This window comes from Dendropsophus ebraccatus, chromosome 6, assembly GCF_027789765.1.
Source record: "Dendropsophus ebraccatus isolate aDenEbr1 chromosome 6, aDenEbr1.pat, whole genome shotgun sequence".
Taxonomy (NCBI): Eukaryota; Metazoa; Chordata; class Amphibia; order Anura; family Hylidae; genus Dendropsophus; species Dendropsophus ebraccatus.
Window position 1 is genome coordinate 9,184,186 of NC_091459.1, and position 21,282 is coordinate 9,205,467.

At 43.2% G+C, this 21,282-nt stretch overlaps 2 protein-coding genes across 4 annotated transcripts in view; one reads left to right on the forward strand and one right to left on the reverse strand.

Moving 5' to 3' along the window:
• The window catches only part of PSMD1 (proteasome 26S subunit, non-ATPase 1), a 65,695-nt gene that overhangs the window by 19,474 nt on the left and 24,939 nt on the right, over nt 1-21,282 (reverse strand). The gene's annotated exons all lie outside the window — the stretch shown is intronic.
• Nucleotides 4,113-13,170, forward strand: HTR2B (5-hydroxytryptamine receptor 2B). Of its 3 annotated transcripts, none has more exons than XM_069973406.1 (4): nt 4,113-4,400; nt 4,744-5,447; nt 9,743-9,943; nt 11,823-13,170. In XM_069973406.1, exons 2-4 carry the CDS (start codon nt 5,117-5,119, stop codon nt 12,719-12,721), a joined length of 1,431 nt encoding a protein of 476 aa, XP_069829507.1. In that variant the 5' UTR covers nt 4,113-4,400; nt 4,744-5,116; the 3' UTR covers nt 12,722-13,170. The 3 variants fall into 3 exon arrangements, with proteins under 3 accessions (XP_069829507.1, XP_069829505.1, XP_069829508.1); XM_069973404.1 differs by having other exon boundaries at nt 4,987-5,447; XM_069973407.1 differs by having other exon boundaries at nt 4,987-5,447; nt 9,812-9,943.

Sequence of the window (21,282 nt, forward strand, 5' to 3'; positions counted from 1 at the left end):
AAAAAAGGTTTCCTACTATATTCTCACATAGCAGGAAGGCAGAGGTGGCCAAAACAGTGCCCTTACCTAGTCACCAACAGGCGAGCGACGTTGCGCGCCTATTGGTGAATGACGTCTTATTACGTGTGAACGATTTGCGAACGATCAAAGATAGGTCCAAATTCTATTAAACGACCAACGATTTCTCATTGGTCGTTTAATTGTTGTCTGCTATTACACTAAACGATTATAGTTCAAATCCGAACGATTTAACGATTTTTCGAATGATAATCGTTCTGTGTTATACCACCCTTAGACTAGACAGTTTAAAGAAGAAGTCCAGGGTCTGACATTTGTTTCAAAAGAGTCAGGGAGGAAGTGGCTGCACATAACATGCACTTACCTTTCCTGGCTCCAGCGCTGGGGTCTGCTGTTCTCCGCTCCGGTTTCCAACCCTGGCTGCTAACTGGCTGAGCAGGCCTGACACGTCACAAACGGAGTCCCCGCTCAGACCAGGTAGTGGCCGGGCCACCAGGAACCAGGGCGGAGGACAGTGGACCCCAGCACTGGAGCCAGAGAGGTAAGCGCAAGTGATGTTCAGCCCCCCCCCCCCAACTTTTTTGAAAGAGAAAAAAAAAATGTCAGACAATGCCATGGCCAATAGGTGTCTCACTTTTCTGCAATCTGCTGTTCCCTGCCAGTTATGTTCAGTCCATCTGTAGAAACAGTCAGACCAATGTGGAACACAGGAAATAGGTGCATGGCTTAGGTAGTGCTAGGTGCAGGAGAGGGGACCTCTTTCCATATCTACACTATTCCCAAAAGGCAAATCAAGGCCTTCTTCTCATTTCAGCTGCTGTATGTCCTGCAGGAAGTGGTGTATTCTTTCCAGTCTGACACAGTGCTCTCTGCTGTCACCTCTGTCCATGTCAGAAACTGTCCAGATCAGTAGCAAATCCTGATAGAAACCTCTCCTGCTCTGAACAGAGGTGGCAGCAGAGAGCACTGTGTCAAACTGGAAATAATACACCACTTCCTGCAGGACATACAGCAGCTGATAAGCACTGGAAAACTGGAGATTTACACATCACTGGCCCTTTATGGCACCAGTTGATTTGAAAGAAAAAAAAAATTGGTGAACAACCCCTTTAAATTCAAGTGAAACATTCCTAAAGTGTAATATAGAGTAAATGACTTTTTCCAGACATCATGCATGGCAGCAGAATTCTCGCAAAAATACCCTGTGAATAAACAGTCCGGCCGCATCTCGCCTGAAGAACACAGGAGTGACTTCTATAACAGACTGCACTTTGAGTCTTAGAAGAAACATGTCAACACTTACTAAGACTCACTAATTCCCTCGGATTCCTGGGAAGGGTTACCGCCCTGGTGTTACCACCCAACATCTTATAGAGCGCTGAGATGCTGCACACTAGTACAACGCTGATTGTGTTTGTGTTCACAACTGTGCAACGGAAATATACAGTGTCAGCCCCGGCCGGGAGGAGAGGACAGTGCTCGGCAGGGGGTCGCAGTGAGCGGAGAGTGGTGGGGACCCACTTAGTTTGATGGGAAAGTCACCAGCCTTTTTACACCTCTGCCACCTCTATCCATGTCAGGAACTGTCCAGAGCAGCAGCAAATCCCCATAGAAAACATCTCCTGCTCTGGACAGTTCCTGGACTATCCTTTCCTCTTTTAACATTAGCTATTACACTAAACTATTACAGGCCAGAACAGCTGGTAATCGTCCAAGTACGGCCAACAATTGTTTGCGGTATTAGGGCCCTCAGTTTCACACGGTCAGTTATGGTGCGTTTACACAGACAGATTTATTTGACAGATTTTTGAAGCCAAAACCAGGAAGAGACTATAAACAGGGAACAGGTCATAAAGGAAACACTGAGATTTCTCTTCTTTTCTAATGCATTCCTGGCTTTGGCTTAAAAAATCTGTCAGATAAATCTGTCTGTGTAAACGCACCATTAGTATATACACACTTATTCTGAAAGGCCACAGAGGTGGCAACACAATTAGAGAGGTTTTCCAGCATTAAAAAAAAACATGGCACTCGTCTCCAGTTTGAGTGGGATTTTACAACTTAGTTCCATTGAAGTGAATGGAACTTAATTGCCATTAAGAAAAAGGAAGAAAGTGGCCATATTTTTCAAATATCAGATAACCCCTTTAAGCAAGAGGCACCACTAACAAAACAACACCACGTAAACCAAGGATATCCCCAGACAAGTCAGGGACAAAGCTTTTGAAAAGCACAATTCAGACTTTTATTGCAGTGTCCATATCACAATTGCGGACCGCATTACAACCAGTCCTATTTTTTTTTTTTTTATGTTTTTATGTCTGACAAAATAGAAGTGTGAATTGCACAATAGGAATTAAAGGGGTTATCCAAGGCTACAAAAACATGGCCACTTAACCCCCCTAGTGTTGTCTCCAGTTTGGGTGGGGTTTTGAAACTCCGTTCCATTGAAGTAAATGGAGCTTAATTGCAAACCGCACCTGAACTGGAGACAACAGTAGGAGAAAAGTGGCCATGTTTTTGTAGCGCTGGATAACCCCTTTAAGGTGTTACAAAAAAACTCCATATTTGCGGATCGACAAATACTGAGAACTTGCCGCTCATGGTAAGACTAACAATTCCTTCCATACTTGTTATTATCTATTCAGTCTCCTTCCCCCAGTTCTGAGCTGCTGCTTTCTGCAGAAGACACAAAAATCTGTGTGTGAACTTTTCTCTGTGTCTCCCCCCCCCCCCTTTCTAAGACGGCTGATGTAAACAAGTCCCTGACATGCTTACTTTGTAGCTTCTTTGTAATGCTGGGAGGGTTATTCTGAGGTCACGTTGCTGATTAACCCTCCCAGTATTACAAAGAAGCTACAATGTTGCAGATAAAGCCTGCCAGGGACTTGTTCACAACAGCTGTCTCAGAAGGGAGGGGGGAGGAAGGGGAGACAGAGAAAGACTCACGCACACAGATTTGTGTGTCTTCAGCAGAAAGCAGCAGCTCAGAACTGGGGGAAGGAGACTGAATAGATAACAAGTATGGAAGGAATTGTTAGTCTCACCATGGGCAGCAACATATCAAAAGCTATGTTTGAGTGGAATAAACCTTTAATGCGGATGTGTGAATGAGGCCTCAGAGTAGTAGTATTACTATAATTTCTATTAGTCGTTCTTTTCAAAGGAAAACATCTACACTTCACAGGAGTCATGGTAATGAGGTGGAAAACTAGGACTTTCTACAGAATGAGAAAAGCACATGAAGGCAGGCAAAGGTTTAACATTTAGTCAGGATTATGGAGGTCACCAAGGGGTTAACGTGTGGGAAGTGTCTGTCCTGCTATGGAAGGAGAAGGGAGTTTGATTGGAGAGGTATACGGCCTGCCTTGTCCTGTGTATACAATATCTGCACATGAAATTCTCCAGACTGTGTTTGGTTCCTCATACGATGTAAGAAGGTGCCGACCCCGGTAATCACTAAACAACTTGGCTTCTCGCGTTTCAGCTCAAGGAAATCTGATCATCATTCGTACAATGTGCGCTGCCTATTTAAGATAACTACAGCAGGGGTAGGGGAACCTTGGCTCTCCAGCTGTTGCAAAACTACAACTCCCATCATGCCTGGACAGCCAACGGCTGTCCAGGCATGATGGGAGTTGTAGTTTTGCAACAGCTGGAGAGCCAAGGTTCCCCTACCCCAGAGCTAGAGGCTCAGTAAGTATCTAAGAATGTGCAGTCTCACCAACCACACAGCAGAAATATAGTTTATTGTATAAAAAGTGGAAGAAAAAAAAAAAAACACAAAAAGAGCAGCAAAACAATGTAAGCTAAAAGAAACAAACCCATTCCAGTTATAAAGTCTGGTTTTAATTATAAGCCACGTCCTAGTATACAATGTGTTAAAGGTCCGCTTGGTCTTTCAAATAATGTTGGGGGTCTGTCTGTCAGTAAGTGGCAGTGAAGCCCCCCAAGGGTGCAGCTGCACTGGGTGGGAGGGACGAGAGAGAAAGAAAGGAGGAGAAAGAAGGAAGGAAAAAAAAAAAAAAAAAAAAAAAAGAATCAAGAAGTAGTCTGGCTTCTGGCCGACCTCCAGCTCTAAACCTCCACTAGATTCTCTTAAGGAGGCTGAGAGCGTCAAGCCAGGAGAGCAGATGTATTACAGCCATATAGACCAACTATGTATCTCTGGGTCCTGGATACGTGGGGGGAGAACCGGAACCAAGTGCACCCATGGAAAAGGAGCGAGCAATCAGATTTATGAGTGATCATACTCCTATATACATGATCGTACTCTGCGTGTTCAAGAGGGCAAATGCAAAGCAAGGATGATCCGGACTGACGGAGCACCCACCGCGCACCATGCCGGTCAGAGGTTTACAAAAACTATCGGGATGGTGTCGGTGAGTACAAATCTGTATGAAAATTCATTGATGTTTTAATATATTGTGAATGATGGAAGGATTGCGACCCGTATACTCGTAGTCATGGACTGAGGGGGGGCCAATGTGAAGAGTTAAGTTAGGTTACCGGCAGATAATACCCATACTAGAGGGGGGGGGGGGACATATCACACAGGCAGGGGCTTGGTCAAAACAGATGGGTTTCAATGAAGCAAATCCCCTAGTCTGCCTCATTATAATGGCTGAGCGTAGCATTTAAATGATATTAAAATCGTGGATACTGATATTGTAAAAAGCTTCGGAGATACACATATGTCTTATATACTGTTCCTGTCCGGTCTAGGCAATTCCGAGGGGGTCTGACAGTTCTATCCTCAGTGATTATTGGATACAACAACTTTGGCATCTAAGGGGTTAAGCAAACACCTCCCACATACATACAAAATCAAGACACTCCTGGTGGGGTAGGAGAAAACGGCAAAGGCTGGCCGTTAGAGGAAGACACGAGTGGACGTGACCGGCGGTGCCAAGGGGAGACACCTTTATACCGACTGACTCATCACTTGCTTCGTTCTTTTGTTACCAGGATTAAACCCATACTGGAGGACGTTACCACAGGCATGGCGACCAACCTGGAGATCGGACATTCCAAATAAGAGCCATAATGGATACAAAGCGCATGGATTGTAGAAGAGAACCAGCAAAGTGAATGGGACATGCATGCAGAGGTTGTATCCTACCCCTGGTTACCTGGAATCCTACACAACTCCGGCTTCTGGCACGAAATGCCAGAGCTCAACTACTCCTATACTGTACACTTTCCCAATGATACCAAGACGGATGCGGCACCTCCCAAGTGCTGGCTGGCCCTCCTAACTCTTATGGTCATTGTGCCTACCATTGGGGGGAACATCCTGGTGATCCTGGCAATATCCCTAGAGAAGAAGCTACAGAATGCAACTAACTACTTCCTTATGTCCCTGGCGGTGGCCGATCTGCTGGTTGGAATATTTGTGATGCCAATTGCACTCCTCACTATTATGTTCAGTAAGTATGAAACACTGGGAACCCTTTCAGTAACCATACTTGGTGTTTTGGCCTCTTAATGTTAAGTAACAAGTCCTTACCTGAACCCCAAAGGGGTGAAGTACCATAGGTGTCGTGTTTAGTAAACTACATTAATAATAAATATTAATGAAGTAATAATCTACTTCACCTTTAAACCCTTCAAAACACTTAAAACTTCAGGGGAGGCATCACCTGAATGACATTAAGTGTCTAAGCTGTCTACGTACCTTTAAAGAAACTGGGCAAAAATTATATATTATACATACATAAACTAAATTTTATATACTATATATATATATATATATATATATATATATATATATATATATATATATATATATATATATATATATATATATATATATACACACACACACACACATTATATAATATATATATATATATATATATATATACACACACACACATTTTATTTAATATTTTTCCCTATGAATTTTTTTTTTTACTTCTAAAAGAAGAAACTTGCATGACCCCTCAAATCTTAGCAGCCATGGCATAAGACGCACCTGCAATAAGTGTTTATTCCCCAAACTGGGTGTAAAAGAGCAGTCAATAATATGGGTAAAAAGAAAGGAAACAATATGTTCATTTTTTTTATTTTTTTTTAAAAGGCAACTCCAGCAAAAAAAAAAATCCTCTAAATCAACTGGTGCCAAAAAAGTGTTTAAGTACTTATCAGTAGCTGTATGTCATTGACATAGATATAGATATGTAGGACATACAGCAGCTGATAAGTACTGTAAGACATGAGACTTATTAACCCCTTCAAGCAAAAGTCAGTACATTTACTGACCTGCTTCAGATGCTCGCTGTTTAGAAAAACAGTGACCGGAAGCTGCAACTAAACTTTCAGCTGATAGCTGACAGTTTAGTGTAACTGCCACTGGACCCCCAAAGGGGATCCAGCATCAGCAATTGCTGGCTTTGGTGGATCAGTAACGGTAATTGGTTTTGTAAAAAACACATAGGATTACATTGGAATCTCTGGAAAGAAAATGCAAATTTTAACTTTTCACTCTTACTTTGCAGTTATTCCTGTGAAATGCAGAAAGGGTTAAATAACTGAATGAATGTAAATTTAAATACTTGAAAGAGTGAAGATTCCAAAATGGGTTGAATTGTGGGGGGTTTTAGTATACAGGCCTCTAAAATATACTCCAAAACTGAACTGGTGCCTAAAGAATTTCTGAGTTTGAAATTTTCACAAACATTTTGAAAATTGCTACTAAACATTTACGGCCTCTAACATCCTAAATAAGTAAAAGCATGTTCACCAAATGCTTTTAAAATAAAGTAGACATGTTATAGATATGAATTAATAAATAATGAATGTAGTATTACTATTTTCCTTATTGGCAGAGACTTTCAAATGTAGAGAATGCGCTTTTTTTTACATTTTTAACAACATTTTGGAGTTATTCACAAAAAAATTCTAAAGCTATCAACTCAAATTTACCACTAACATAAAGTAGAATATGTAACAAAAAAACAATCTTGGAATCAGAAGGATTGGTAAAAGCATTCCCAAGTTATTGATGAATAAAGTGACACAGGTCATATTCATAAAATTTGCCTTGGTCCTGAAGGGGTTAATGGAAGTAAATAACAAATCTCTGGCACAAGTTGATTTGGAAAAAAAAAATATGTTTGCTGGAGTTGCCCTTTAACACTTCAAGCCTTTGCCAACACAGTAGCTGTTCCGTCCATTAAGTCATGTTGTCATAGAGCTGGTATTGGAGACTTCTAGGTACACAGAGTCCATGCATGTTTACACTGTTGGACATAGAGCAGGAGTCCTATGGAGCTTCTATGCTACTACCTCCTGTCCCTATACATTACACAGCGGAAGAAAAATGTAACTCTGCTTCTACTACTTCAAAGGGAAGGAGACAAATGGGTTTTACTCTCGTAAGAACGGAACAGTTTACAATCTTGTCAACTAGAAGAAACTGTGGAACAAATCGCTATCCGCGTTAGACTGACAACTTTACTCATAACCACTAAAAGTATAATATAAAAGTACAAAAGTAACAATGTAAAAGGCAAAAACCTCCCTCCATAGGACACAGTATCCAGCGCCAGGATACGAATATAAGCAGAGGCTTCTTACACAAAGTGCTCACAGTTCTTTATAACTGAGCGCTGGAAAATTTGCAGCAGTGATTAAAAGGAATCCATCAGCGGCCGCTGTGATTGTATAAAGCACATTGAAATCAATGGCGGTGGCATTAGTGCAAAGCTATAAAAAGCACAAATGCCAAGTTCATTCAAACTATTTATTAATCTGCAACCAGCGGCCCGGCCTCTCCCATTAGAGTGCTGTGCCTGGAATCCGGGGAATAGAGAGAGGAAAATACCGGAACCCTGAACGGAACCGGGAGATTCAAGGGAGGAAACAAAACAGTCAAAAAGGAGAAAAAAAAAAAACTTAAATATACGATTGGCAGTCATAACACACTGTATAGTAATTCAATTAAGAATTACTACTGAACGTTAAACATATAGTAAAAAAATATTGCCATCATGTTGGCTGATCGTTGCCTTCTATTAAACGGAATGATTATCGGCCGTAACGGCCGACATCGGACGCATGCGGCTGATAATCGTTCCGCGTAATAGGGCCTTAAATTTAGCAAATTAGCAATCCCGACCTTATGACTGCAAGGGAAACCTCAGGGCCAAAGGTTCCCCCCATCCCTGGTGTAGATTAAGGATCCTATAAGTCTTAAAGAGGCACTTCAGAGAAAATCTTTTTTCTTTTCAATCAACTGGTTTCAGAAAGTTATATAGATTTTTAATTTACTTCTATTTAAAAAAAAATCTCAAGCCTTCCCATACTTATCAGCTGCTGTATGTCCTGCAAGAAATGGTGTATTCTTTCCCCTTTAATTCTATACTGCTAGGAGAAGGAGGCTGGAAACCATGTACTTTCCCCTCTGTAGAAGTGTTACTCCTGGTTTTGGGGAAACCCTGACCAGGAAACATCTTTTAAAATGGAGTCCAATGTATTATGAACAGACGACACATGACGGGATCAGTACTGTGGTGGGGTACAGGTGTACTGTGGTAGGGTACAAGGGTACTGTGGTAGGGTACAAGGGTACTGTGGTAGGGTACAAGGGTACTGTGGTAGGGTACAGGTGTAGTGTGGTAGGGTACAAGGGTACTGTGGTAGGGTACAAGGGTACTGTGGTAGGGTACAAGGGTACTGTGGTAGGGTACAGGTGTAGTGTGGTAGGGTACAAGGGTACTGTGGTAGGGTACAAGGGTACTGTGGTAGGGTACAAGGGTACTGTGGTAGGGTACAAGGGTACTGTGGTAGGGTACAAGGGTACTGTGGTAGGGTACAAGGGTACTGTGGTAGGGTACAAGGGTACTGTGGTAGGGTACAAGGGTACTGTGGTAGGGTACAGGTGTACTGTGGTAGGGTACAAGGGTACTGTGGTGGGGTACAAGGGTACTGTGGTGGGGTACAGGTGTACTGTGGTGGGGTACAGGTGTACTGTGGTAGGGTACAGGTGTACTGTGGTAGGGTACAGGTGTACTGTGGTAGGGTACAGGTGTACTGTGGTGGGGTACAGGTGTACTGTGGTAGTTTAGGACCTCAAAGCTTATATAGAGGTTGTCACCCAGTTTCACCTGTCTTATTCAGGCATATTTGAGAACCTAGGAAAGCTGGGTGACCACTTCAAACGTCCCAATATTTTACCTCCTATAACTGTGCCAGTTTCCCTGGCCACAGATGACACCTGAATAGAGACCCTGCACGAGTTACACTTTCCAACTAAACACAAATGCTCAGACATTTATGTGAAAACTATATAAGGTGGAGATTTATCAAACATGGTGTACAGTGAAACTGGCTCAGTCGCCCCTAGCAACCAGATTCCACCTTTCATCCCTCACAGACTCTTTGGAAAATGAAAGGTGGAATCTGATTGGTTGCTAGGGGCAACTGAGCCAGTTTCACTTTACACCACGTTGAGAAATCCCCCCCTATGTATATATTGTATATGCTTGGCTTCTGGAGAAGATGGAAGCCACCCTAGGGTGACCTGGAAAACATGGATACAGCCATAGGCCCGTTTCCAACTTCTCCAGAGTCAAATGCAGAGCGTCTACGTTTGGACAAACGTTGCAGAGCACGAACTTTCGCTCAACACTAATTAGAAGCCAATTTACAACAATCTAATTTTTAACTATCCTGACTACAATAGAGGTATGAAACAATGACCGCTGTCTGTCTTTTGCAGAACCTGTCTGGCCTCTGCCGCAATGCCTATGTGCTATCTGGTTATTTCTGGATGTCCTGTTCTCCACAGCATCTATTATCCACCTCTGTGCCATATCCCTGGATCGCTACATTGCCATCAAGAAGCCCATCCAGGCCAGTCAGTTCAACACCAGAGCCAAGACGCTTATTAAGATTGCAGTAGTGTGGCTGATCTCCGCAGGTAAGCCAAACCTATAGGGGATAATGGTCACACTCACTCTATAGATACGGACCTATAGGCTTAAGCAGAGGTTAGATGCCCCAGATTGCACTTATAAAGGGCTTAACAGTTTTACATGAAAATGTCCATTATATTGTCCAATCTTTGTATACTTTGAGTACTCCGGCAAAGAATTTAAAATGAACTGGATCAGAAAGTTATATAGATTTCTAGTTAAAAAATCTCAAGTCTTCCACTACCTATCTGCTGCTGTATGCCCTGCAGGAAGTGGTCTAGTCTGACACAAAGCTCTCTGCTGCCAACTCTGTCCGAGACAGGAACTGTCCAGAGCAGCAGCAAATCCTCATAGAAAACCTCTCCTGCTCTGGACAGAGATGGCAGCAGAGAGCACTGTGTCAGACTGGAGAGAATACGCCTCTTCCTGCAGGACATACAGCAGTTGATAAGTAGTGGAAGACTTGAGATTTTTTAAATAGAAGTGAATTACAAATCTATATAACTTTCGGAAACCAGTTGATTTGAAAGAATGATTTTCGCCATTGTACCCCTGTAAACACTGACACTTTAGCTTCAATGTGTCCTATAGCAGGAGGCTATCCTTTATGTAATCAAGTGAAGTGACTGCTGTTTCTAGGCCAGTGCACGGACAATAACACATACATCAAATTTCATAGAACTTGAAGAGCGGTGGTTTATAGCGAGTAACCAAGACGCAGGACAAGGTTAGATAATACATATGACGTTCATAGGAACATATGTTTTCCTTGCTACTTTACTAAAAGCCCCCCCCCCTCCCAATATGCAAAATTGGAGGTTATACAAATGTCAGACACGGTGCAACCTCCGCTCCTAATCCAGAACAACTAGACTTAACTGGCAACGGCCCCTGCTAGTTGGAAGAGCTATGACAACATGCTGATCCTCTGAATCCTGCAGCTGTGGAGGTGCTCGGCATAACTGGGACATGCTGAAAAACTATCCCTGTGCTTCCCTACTGGACGGATCAGAAACGCTTTCCTTTAATTTATTCTGGCCTGAAATAGCTTACAGTGCATAATGATCAGATTACTTGGGGCCTTGCATGATAAAGCTTTGGTAATCAGTCTGAGCAGCTGTACGGCCGGACAGGAAATCACAACGTTCTCAAAGATAGAACGAACCAGTAACTAAAAGGGGTTGTCCAGCGAAAATCTTTTTTTTTTTTTAAATGGCATATTTGCCTAATAAACCCAATTAAAAAGTTTCTTAAAATCACCTGTACACACCTGTACTGCCCACCCCGTTAGCCTTATCCCCATCCACCCCGCCCTCCCCCCCGGAGCGTATGTATCACCTTCTCCACGCTTCGGCTTGCGTCGGGGGTTCCCGGCACGTCCCGCTGCAGCTCACTGATTGGCTGAGCGGGATGTGAAGATGTCGGAAGCCCGGAAGCAAGCTGGACCGGGGAGCAGGTGATGTATAGGCTCCGGCGGCAGAGGGTTAACGGGGCGGGCTGCAGACATACTCACAGCGGTTTGTCCAAGAGTGTACAGGGCAGGGATCCGAAGCAGATCTTGCTGCTAATTCACAGCGAGAAATCCGCTGCGGATCAGTTACGTGTGAACGCACCCTTAAGATGGAATCTCTCCTGCACCCCTATACTCAAAGTCTTTGCGGCTCTAATACTATAGATTTTGCTGGAAGAAAACGTACAAAGACTCTCCTGCCTCGCTTTATCCGCACTATTGTTTGTCCTAATCTTAACACATTAGTAAATGTCAGTGAATTATGCACCGAGAAGTGTTTGATAGTCACAGAAATAAACATCTTCAGTGCAGCGCTTAAAAAGAATTCCAAAAAGTTTACACAAGAAGTAAATGATCTCCGTTCTGTTTTTCAGGCATCGCTGTTCCCATACCGATCCAAGGACTCCTAAACCCCGAAACCATCCTTAACACAAACAACACCTGTGTGGTTCGGACAGAGCACTTCAAGTACTTTATTATTTACGGCTCCCTGGCTGCGTTTTTCGTCCCCTTCGGGATAATGGTGGTCATCTACTTCCTGACCATTCACCTACTGAGGAAAAAGGCGTATCTTATCAAGAACAAGCCTCCTCAGCGCCTTACCTGGTCTACGGTATCGACTGTCTTCCAGAGGGACATGGCCCCTGGCTCCTCTCCGGAGAAAGTGGCTATGCTGGATGGTCCAAGAAGAGAGAGGGCGTCGCAGGCGAACGGTGACGAGATGCCGATACGAAGGCTTTCCAGTGTAGGGAAGAAGTCAATGCAGACTATCACCAATGAGCAAAGGGCTTCCAAAGTCTTGGGTATAGTCTTTTTCCTATTTGTTTTTATGTGGTGTCCGTTTTTTATTACCAACATGGCTTCGGTTCTCTGCGACCCGAGAAACTGTGATCCCGAAATCATCAAAATGTTAATGGAGATATTTGTGTGGGTCGGGTATGTGTCGTCCGGGGTAAATCCCTTAGTCTACACTCTATTTAATAAAACCTTCAGAGACGCCTTTGGGCGTTACATCACCTGCAATTTTCGAGGCATGAGGCCGGTGGGAATCCTCCGGCACTGCTCAAGTCGGATATCGTTTCGGAACTCGATGGCGGAAAATTCAAAGCTGATCATGAAACACGGTATGAAAAACGGGATTAACCCAGTCATGTACCAGAGTCCGCTGAGGCTGCGGAATGCTCAGCTCGAGTCCTCTGCGATCCTGCTCGACACCTTATTACTCACCGAGAACGAAGCCGGAAAGACCGAGGAGCAAGTGAGCTACGTATAAACCAAACCTACAGACTCGGCGCTTCATTCCATGTCGTGTCGTGGCGGTATATTTATAAAATTATCAAACATCGAGGTACATGTTGGAAGTTGTAACTTGCTTTGGCACAGCACCGAAAGTCTTAGGTGTTACGACAGTGCCAGTAGGGATATATTTATATTAAAACTTTTAAAAGCACATGGAGAAAAGCAAAAACGGGGTCACCCAAGCCGTCCTCGGAGCAGCACCGGGATTTACATTGAACAGTACAGTCGAAAAGTGGCAACTGGTTGAAATAATATTTTCCTAAAAGTACTCTGGAAAGCTGTGAGCTCCATAACATTCCTGTATCACTTTACACAAAACGTCTGGTTTTAGAAGGTAGTGCCATTAATCTAGCAGAACATTAGCCATTACCTGTAAACCATCTGACAGACAATCTGCTGGGTTTCTCTCTTTTTTTTTTTTTTTCAATATACAGTCTACAAACGTATCAGCCGTATTTCCTACATGATGACAGAGATGGTAGACTTAGTATGACGGCAGATGTAAAAGCATAAACAACTACTTGTGTCTCTGCAATAAAACTGAGCGTGACTTTGAACAGGGTAAACAGTCTGTCTGTATCCATATTCAAAGTTGCAGTATCGGTTGGGGTCCCAAAATTGGGGTGGCCAATGGTCACATGGGGGGACATTTATGAAGAGCGGCGTACTTGTACACCAGTCTTAAATAAAGCCCAGTCCCATTTTTCCCAGCAGAATCTACTAAGAGACAGACGCCTCTTAGTAAACCCGGTCGGTCCTGCGTCTAACGAAGCCATTTTGGAACAGGTCTACAGGTGTATATTTGTATCATGATTTATCCCCCCCCCCTCCGCTCACCTAATGGGAGGCAGAAGGCATATGCCAGAGAAAAGGGGTGAATATGAGTCTTCTCCCTGGCGTACGCTCCGGCCACAGCCTTCATAAATCTCCCCCATGATTTTTCTGCTGTATTACCTGCAAAATCATGTTTATTGAAGAACAAGCAGAAAGAAATGTGCTAGCATGCTTCACCTCCCTGCTGTCAATTATCTCTGTCCAGGGGCCCCATAGACGTATAATGGGGTCGTATGGCAGGGATCGCTGCAATCTGAGGAAATGCACTACCGTGCGCTTCTTCAGGCTCATTCTCATGATCGGAAGGAGCCTCGGCAGTGACTGGTCAAAACTTTTGACATGCCAAAAGTATTGTTTAATGACAATATCAATCGAACTAACACCAAGTGTCCATATCCAGATGTCAATCAAGAAGTCAGGCCCGATATGGAGATCAGGAGGGAGTATGGAGGTCGGACCCCCCTTTGATCTCTTACTTTTCTCCTATCCTGTGGATAGGGGAAAGGTTGATTTGGTCCGGACAACCTCTTTAAAGCTGCTCCGCAGGCTCCTAGACTTTATTGGCCTGTACCATCTGGCTGTGTCAGTACAGTCCGGCTAAGATTTAAACATTTTTCACGCTCCCGGCATCATAATGATATATGATGCCGGGAGATCTGAGAGTCCACAGTGCAGCTCCATACTTCATAGCTTGCATCAGAATTGTGGCACGTGTTAGGTGCACAGGTAGACATGAAAGCCATACAGGGGCAGCAAAGAAGGTGGTAAACTTCAGTTTACGCCACAAGTGATGCCAAAATTCTCTGCAATAATAAATCTGCCTAATGTGAGAACACAGCCTTGGAATAAACAATACTCTAATACTGCTAGATTTATAAAGCTATTGGCCTTGGTTATGTGTGCACTAAAGTTGGTTTCAGTGATGGTCATGGGGAACTCCTTATAGTCCTATTCCTCTACTTGAATGTATAACATCTCCCAAGCACCTGTCCTGCCTCTGAGAATTATGTGCAGAATGTCAGGAAGAAGCCAGGAAAGCTCCCCAGGTCCAATCCCACACACTGCAATGTATAAATGTTTGTGTTATAGAAACTGCACCAAATAAACACACCGAGATAGTGTATAAAAGGAAAAAAAATGGAATTTCAAGAAATTTACATTCACCTTGCTTATTAAACCCTGAACCATACTATACCATACCAATCATTTACATGGTAATGGAGAACACTGGGCGTGCACAGCAGAGGACTTCTCCCAGCTCGTTGTAGTGATCAGTGGGGGTCTGGACACTTAGACCCCCGCCAACACGACATGTCTGTGTGGCTTGTCAGAAGTTTGGTTTAATTAGAGGTAAACTAATGGGTAATCCAGGATGACAAAAATATAACGGTTTTCTTCCAAAAACATTGTCATTTGCATCCTCGGTTTGTGTATGATATTGCAGTTTGATATTGCAGTTTTTACTTAAAGGGGTTGTCCGGCGATAAAAAATTATTCACAGAATAACACACATTACAAAGTTATACAACTTTGTAATGTATGTTATGTCTGTGAATGGCCCCCTTCCCCGTGTCCCACCACCCCAACCCGTGTACCCGGAAGTGTGGTGCGCTATACATTACCTGTCACGTGCCGACCACGGTCTCCGATCCTCAGCAGTGACGTCTTCTTCGGGAGGCCAGCGGATCTTCCCGAGTGCCGGCCGCCCTCTGCAGCGTCATCCGAAGCTCAGCCGCGATTGGCTGAGCATAACTGTGCTCAGACAATCGCGGCTGAGCGGCTGATGACATGGCCGCGTCATCAGCCGCTCAGCCGCGATTGGCTGAGCACAGTTATGCTCAGCCAATCGCGGCTGAGCTTCGGATGACGCTGCAGAGGGCGGCCGGCACTCGGGAAGATCCGCCGGCCTCCCAAAGAAGACGTCACTGCTGACGATCGGAGACCGTGGACGACACGAGATGCGGTGAGTATAATGCACCACACTTCCGGGTCTAGCGTGGGTGGGGGGAAACACGGGGAAGGGGGCCATTCACAGACATAACATACATTACAAAGTTGTATAACTTTGTAATGTGTGTTATTCTGTGAATAATTTTTTATCGCCGGACAACCCCTTTAAAGGGAATCTTTCACTAGCTTTATGCTGCCTTAAATGAAGACTAAGAATAAGCATAAACTGGTGATATAAATACTGAACAGATCGGTGTATTACTTACATCATTCTCTTCTGTTCTCCTAATATGCAGGAGAATAGGATACTTGCCACACTCCTCCCCCCGCCCTCCAGCTGCTGATTGACAGTTGCTGCCTATACAAAGCATGGATAGATAACTGCCAATCAGCAGCTGGTGGGCGGAGTTTTCTGCTTCTCATGAATATCCAGGACTACTGGGCTCATGCACATAATGGAGAGGACTACTTATTGTCCATGTTATTCAGGAGGAGATCTCGGGATCAGCTGCACAGAACAATATAAGTGATACATCATTCTGTTCCGCTTCTCTGTCACTAGTTTATACTACCTTTAGATAGGACGCCATAAACCTACTTACAGTCTCTTTAAGTAATTGTGGCAGAGGTATATTACCACATACAACCTGGAGACAGGTACGGCACAGCTTTTGGAAGAAAGCAGCTATGTTCTTCTAATTTTTGTAAAGACCTATATTATCACTTTAAAAATATAGTCAAAGGTATTTATAAGTACGGCTCTGCTTATACTAGTGTGACGGATAGTGTTCTTACATGATCCATGGCAGAGACAAAGGATTGTAATTGTAATGTATCCTAACAGACATATTTCTGTGTATGCAGACTATGCTATTCTGATGGTCAGACAAACAGAACCTTATAAGAGAGCATTAAGGGGTCCGCACACATTGGGGGAATTATTAAGACATTGGCTGAACGGTCATTTGGCCGGCAGCCATCTCTCCTCATGCCTCCCATACACACGAGGCCGGCAGCCATCTCTCCTCATGCCTCCCATACACACGAGGCCGGCAGCCATCTCTCCTCATGCCTCCCATACACACGAGGCCGGCAGCCATCTCTCCTCATGCCTCCCATACACACGAGGCCGGCAGCCATCTCTCCTCATGCCTCCCATACACACGAGGCCGGCAGCCATCTCTCCTCATGCCTCCCATACACACGAGTCCGGCAGCCATCTCTCCTCATGCCTCCCATACACACGAGGCCGGCAGCCATCTCTCCTCATGCCTCCCATACACACGAGGCCGGCAGCCATCTCTCCTCATGCCTCCCATACACACGAGGCCGGCAGCCATCTCTCCTCATGCCTCCCATACACACGAGGCCGGCAGCCATCTCTCCTCATGCCTCCCATACACACGAGGCCGGCAGCCATCTCTCCTCATGCCTCCCATACACACGAGGCCGGCAGCCATCTCTCCTCATGCCTCCCATACACACGAGGCCGGCAGCCATCTCTCCTCATGCCTCCCATACACATATATGGTTGATCATAAAGGCTTCTTCGGTAGCTAAACTAAAGTCTACAGTACTTTTTCTATTAGGCTGGGTTCACAAACAGCATTTTGGTCAGTATTTTTAGCAAAAATAAGTGGGTCCAAATGACAGGGGAAAAAAAAAAATCTTTGAATTTTTAGCGCAAACCAGGAGTGAGACGAAAGTGAGTGTGCTAAAGGGAATACGTCACCTAAATTTGCTGTTACAGATTAGAGTCAGATACTAAAGCTTGTTCTTTTATTTTAATCTTTCTATTTTTTTATTTGAATTTTTATATTTTAGCTTTTGTACATTTTAATGGGGGAGGCCATATTGCTTGGGCTGTTCTTAACAGCATTTAGTGACATGCTTTACAGCAAGACTCTTGGACATAGATGACAATAGACAGACTCTGTTCCCTTGAGATGAATATGAAACATTACTGAGCACTCTGTGACCTGTGAAGAGATCATTCCACAGGGAGCTGCTATTGTCTCCTCTATCTACTGGTATCACATGACGCTGCAATGCTGTACAGATCACTTTACAGCAGCCTCCTCTTATCACCACAGACACAACAGGAAGTCTCAGCTTAGTTTTAGCCCCAGTGGTAAGAATGAAAACTGGAAGATCTCAGGATTATTTTGTAATATAGATAGAAGAATGGAAAATTAGAATAAACACTCACCAAATTTTAAAATATATGTTTAAAATAAAATGGCCTTTAAAAAAAGTTGTTTTCTGATGACACATTCCCTTTAACCGAGCATTAAACATACACACCAAAAGTGCAGAAGTTACTGATAAGAACCGCTTTAGCTGCTACCAAACTACAGTGAGGGCCCTATTACACGGGACTATTGGGGTGCGGAAAATCGTTATATCATTCTAATTTAAACGATAATCGTCCAGTGTAATTGCAGGCAACGTTCGAAAAATCATTTGTGTCTCGTTGATCTTTGATTTAGATCTGACCCTAAAATCCTCGTTAATTGTTCGCTGTAATTCCACACTTGTTCACTATTCGTTCTTTGTAATTCCACATCGTTCTTTCTTTTGCTGGGATCATATTATACGCTCGTAGTAACGAACGACCCTCATTCTGTGTAATATGGTGCACGCTGTCAGGTTAACGATAAACAATCCCGTATGAGATCGTTTATCGTAAGTCGTTAAATCATTGAAAATCGCTTTGTCTAAGGCTAGAATCACATCACGATTTTGCAATCTGTCTCACTGTATCTGTTTTGCAAAAAAACGTACAGAAAAACATGGTAAACCATATTTTTGTGTACGTTTCAAAATGTAAAAAAAAATAACGGATCCATTTTGATCTTTTTTTATAATGTAAGGCTAGGTTCACACTGTGTTTTCAGCAACCGTTTAACGGATCAGTTTTTTTGCAAAAAACGGATGCATTTGTGTGCATCCGTTTTTGATCCGTTTTTCCATTGACTTCCATTATTAAAAAAAAAAAAAAAAAAAAAAAAAAAAAAAGGTCAAAACGGATGCGTTTTTTTCGACGCACAATAAAGTACTGTTGACACTACTTTTTTGACTGATAAAAAAAACGGATCCGTTAAAACGGATTGCAAAAACGCTCTCCGTTTTAACCATCCGTTTTTCTTTCATAGAGCGGATACATTAAACGGATAGCAAAATCGTGATGTGAACCTAGCCTAATAGGACCCTAACACCCAATAGCTTAGTGTATTCTCTGTGTGTCATGGAACAATAGACTGTCAGGCCCAGTTGCAGACAAGTGTAAAAAAGCTGGATATGCTGGTTTAGCACTTTTCTATATTCTTATAATATATCAGCCAGGTGCCGCACCTGACCGATTCCCCTGCCCTCTCTGTGACCTCCTGATGTTCAGTCTGCAGCAAAGGACGTATTTATGGAAGAGAATGATTTACGGACGCTTTATCTCCCGGCTCATCTATCACTAACGATACCCCGGCCCTTTTTTGGTTGCAACAACCCTGTCCGAGCATTTGGAAGGAACTTGTGTTTAATTCTTTAAAACATCACATAGGCCCATTTACTTAAAGGACCGATTCATTTTATAATTGTGTGAACTGCCCAAAACTCAAGTGTTCAGAATAACTGCACAGAGCAGGAAACCTAACATGTCAGCTATAATGAACGCTACGGTCATACTGAACATTAAAAGGGGTTGTTCACCAAAAATCAACTGGTGCCAGAAAATTATACAGATTTGTAATTTACTTCTATTAAGAAAAAAATCTCAAGTCTTCCAGTACTAATCAGCTGCTGCATGTCCTACAGGAAATGGTGTATTCTCTCCAGTATGGCACAGTGCGCTCTGCTGCCACCTCTGTCCATGTCAGGAACTGTCCAGAGCAGCAGCAAATACTCTCTGGCTCTGGACAGTTCCTGACATGGACAGAGGTGGCAGCAGAGAGCACTGTGTAAGACTGGAAAGACTACACCACTTCCTGCAAGACATACAGCAGCTGATACGTACTGGAAGACTTGAGTTTTTCTAATACAAGTAAATTACAAATCCCTGGCACCAGTTGATTTAAAAGATTTTTTACTGGTTTTGGTTGACAAATACTGAGCAAAAATACTGTGTGTGAACATAGCCTTGGTATGTAAGTATGCCCAGTTTTTTGTTTTTTTTTTAAATGCAACACATTTAGAGAAGGTCGGCATGCACTGAATACCTACAGTGCACGAGACGACAATTTATTCCTGGGTTGCCTGAAATCCATGTATTTCACCTTTAACGCCTTGGAAGCCAAAAGCTGTACACAAGTCTTTTCTCGCATGCTACAGAAATTGAATTAGTCGTCTGCCTCTGTTTTTTCTAAGGTATTGAACCAGCTGGCCCGAAACGACTGCACATGGCTGACATTCAGTGACTCATGGAGCTGGCACCGCCGTCTTTCTACCATTACATTGCTAACTGCTTCCAATTAGCCTGGTGGCTCCATTCCTTCCTCCTCGGGTCCACAGAAATCCTAAACACATACATGTAACCCCCTTCTAAAGCTAAAAAAACACAAAAACATGTGCTAAATCAAGCACGCTCCATTAGTCAGACAGTTCATTTGGTGTTTGTTACCCTAGGTATCAGATGACTCCTACAAAGCGTGCAAATTAAAAAGTATCAATGTCGCAAATTAAAGGGGTTGTCCAGCGAAAATCTTTTTCTTTCAAATCAACTTAGAAAGTTTTATAGATTTGTAATTTACTTCTATTAAAAAATTTCAAGTCTTCCCATACTTGTGAGCTGCTGTATGTCCTGCAGGAAATGTTTTATTTTCGGTCTGACACACTGCTCTCTGCTGACATCTCTGGCCAAGACAGGAACTCTGTCTCGGTTTTCTATAAATCTCCTGCTCTGGACAGTTCCTGTCTCGGACAGAGATGTCAGCAGAGAGCACTGTGTCAGACTGAAAATAAAACATTTCCTGCAGGACATACGGCAGCTAATAAGTATGCGAAGACTTGAGATTTTTTTTAATACATTTCAGTCAGCAATCAATCAGCACTAGGATTGTATTCTGGATTCCCCAGTTAAAGGGGTACTCCAGCAAAACTATATTTTTTTTCAAACAGCTGGTTTCAGAATGTTATATAGATCTGTAATTTACTTCTATTTAAAAATGCCCACTCTTCCAGTACTTATCAGCTGCTGTATGTCTTGCAGGAAGTGGTGTATTCTTTCCAGTCTGACACAGTGCTCTCTGCTGCCGCCTCTGTCCATGTCAGAAACTGTCAGGAGCAGGAGAGGTTTTCTATGGGGATTTGCTGCTGCTCTGGACAGTTCCTGACATGGACAGAGGTGGCAGCAGAGAGCACTGTGTCAGACTGGAAAGAATACATCACTTCCTGCAAGACATACAGCAGCTGATAAGTACTAAAAGACTAGTTTTTTTAATAGAAGTAAATTATGAATCTATATAACTTTCTGAAACCAGTTGATTGGAAAGAAAGATTTTCACTGGACAACCCCTTTAAGTCGTTAGGTCACAAACCTACACAAATACAGCAACTACCTCCAGTTACATAAAGGAAGATGCAGAGACGTTGTAATAGGATGCATGTACGACAAAAAAATTCACAGCAGCAGAAGTTGTCAACATCAATTGCATAAGGTGTGTACACGCGATTGTGAAAAACGTGCAAGGAATTTACCTTCTATTTACAGTACGTGAGGCTGAAGAGCTGACCTAGGCTTGTACAAAGGGAAGAATGACA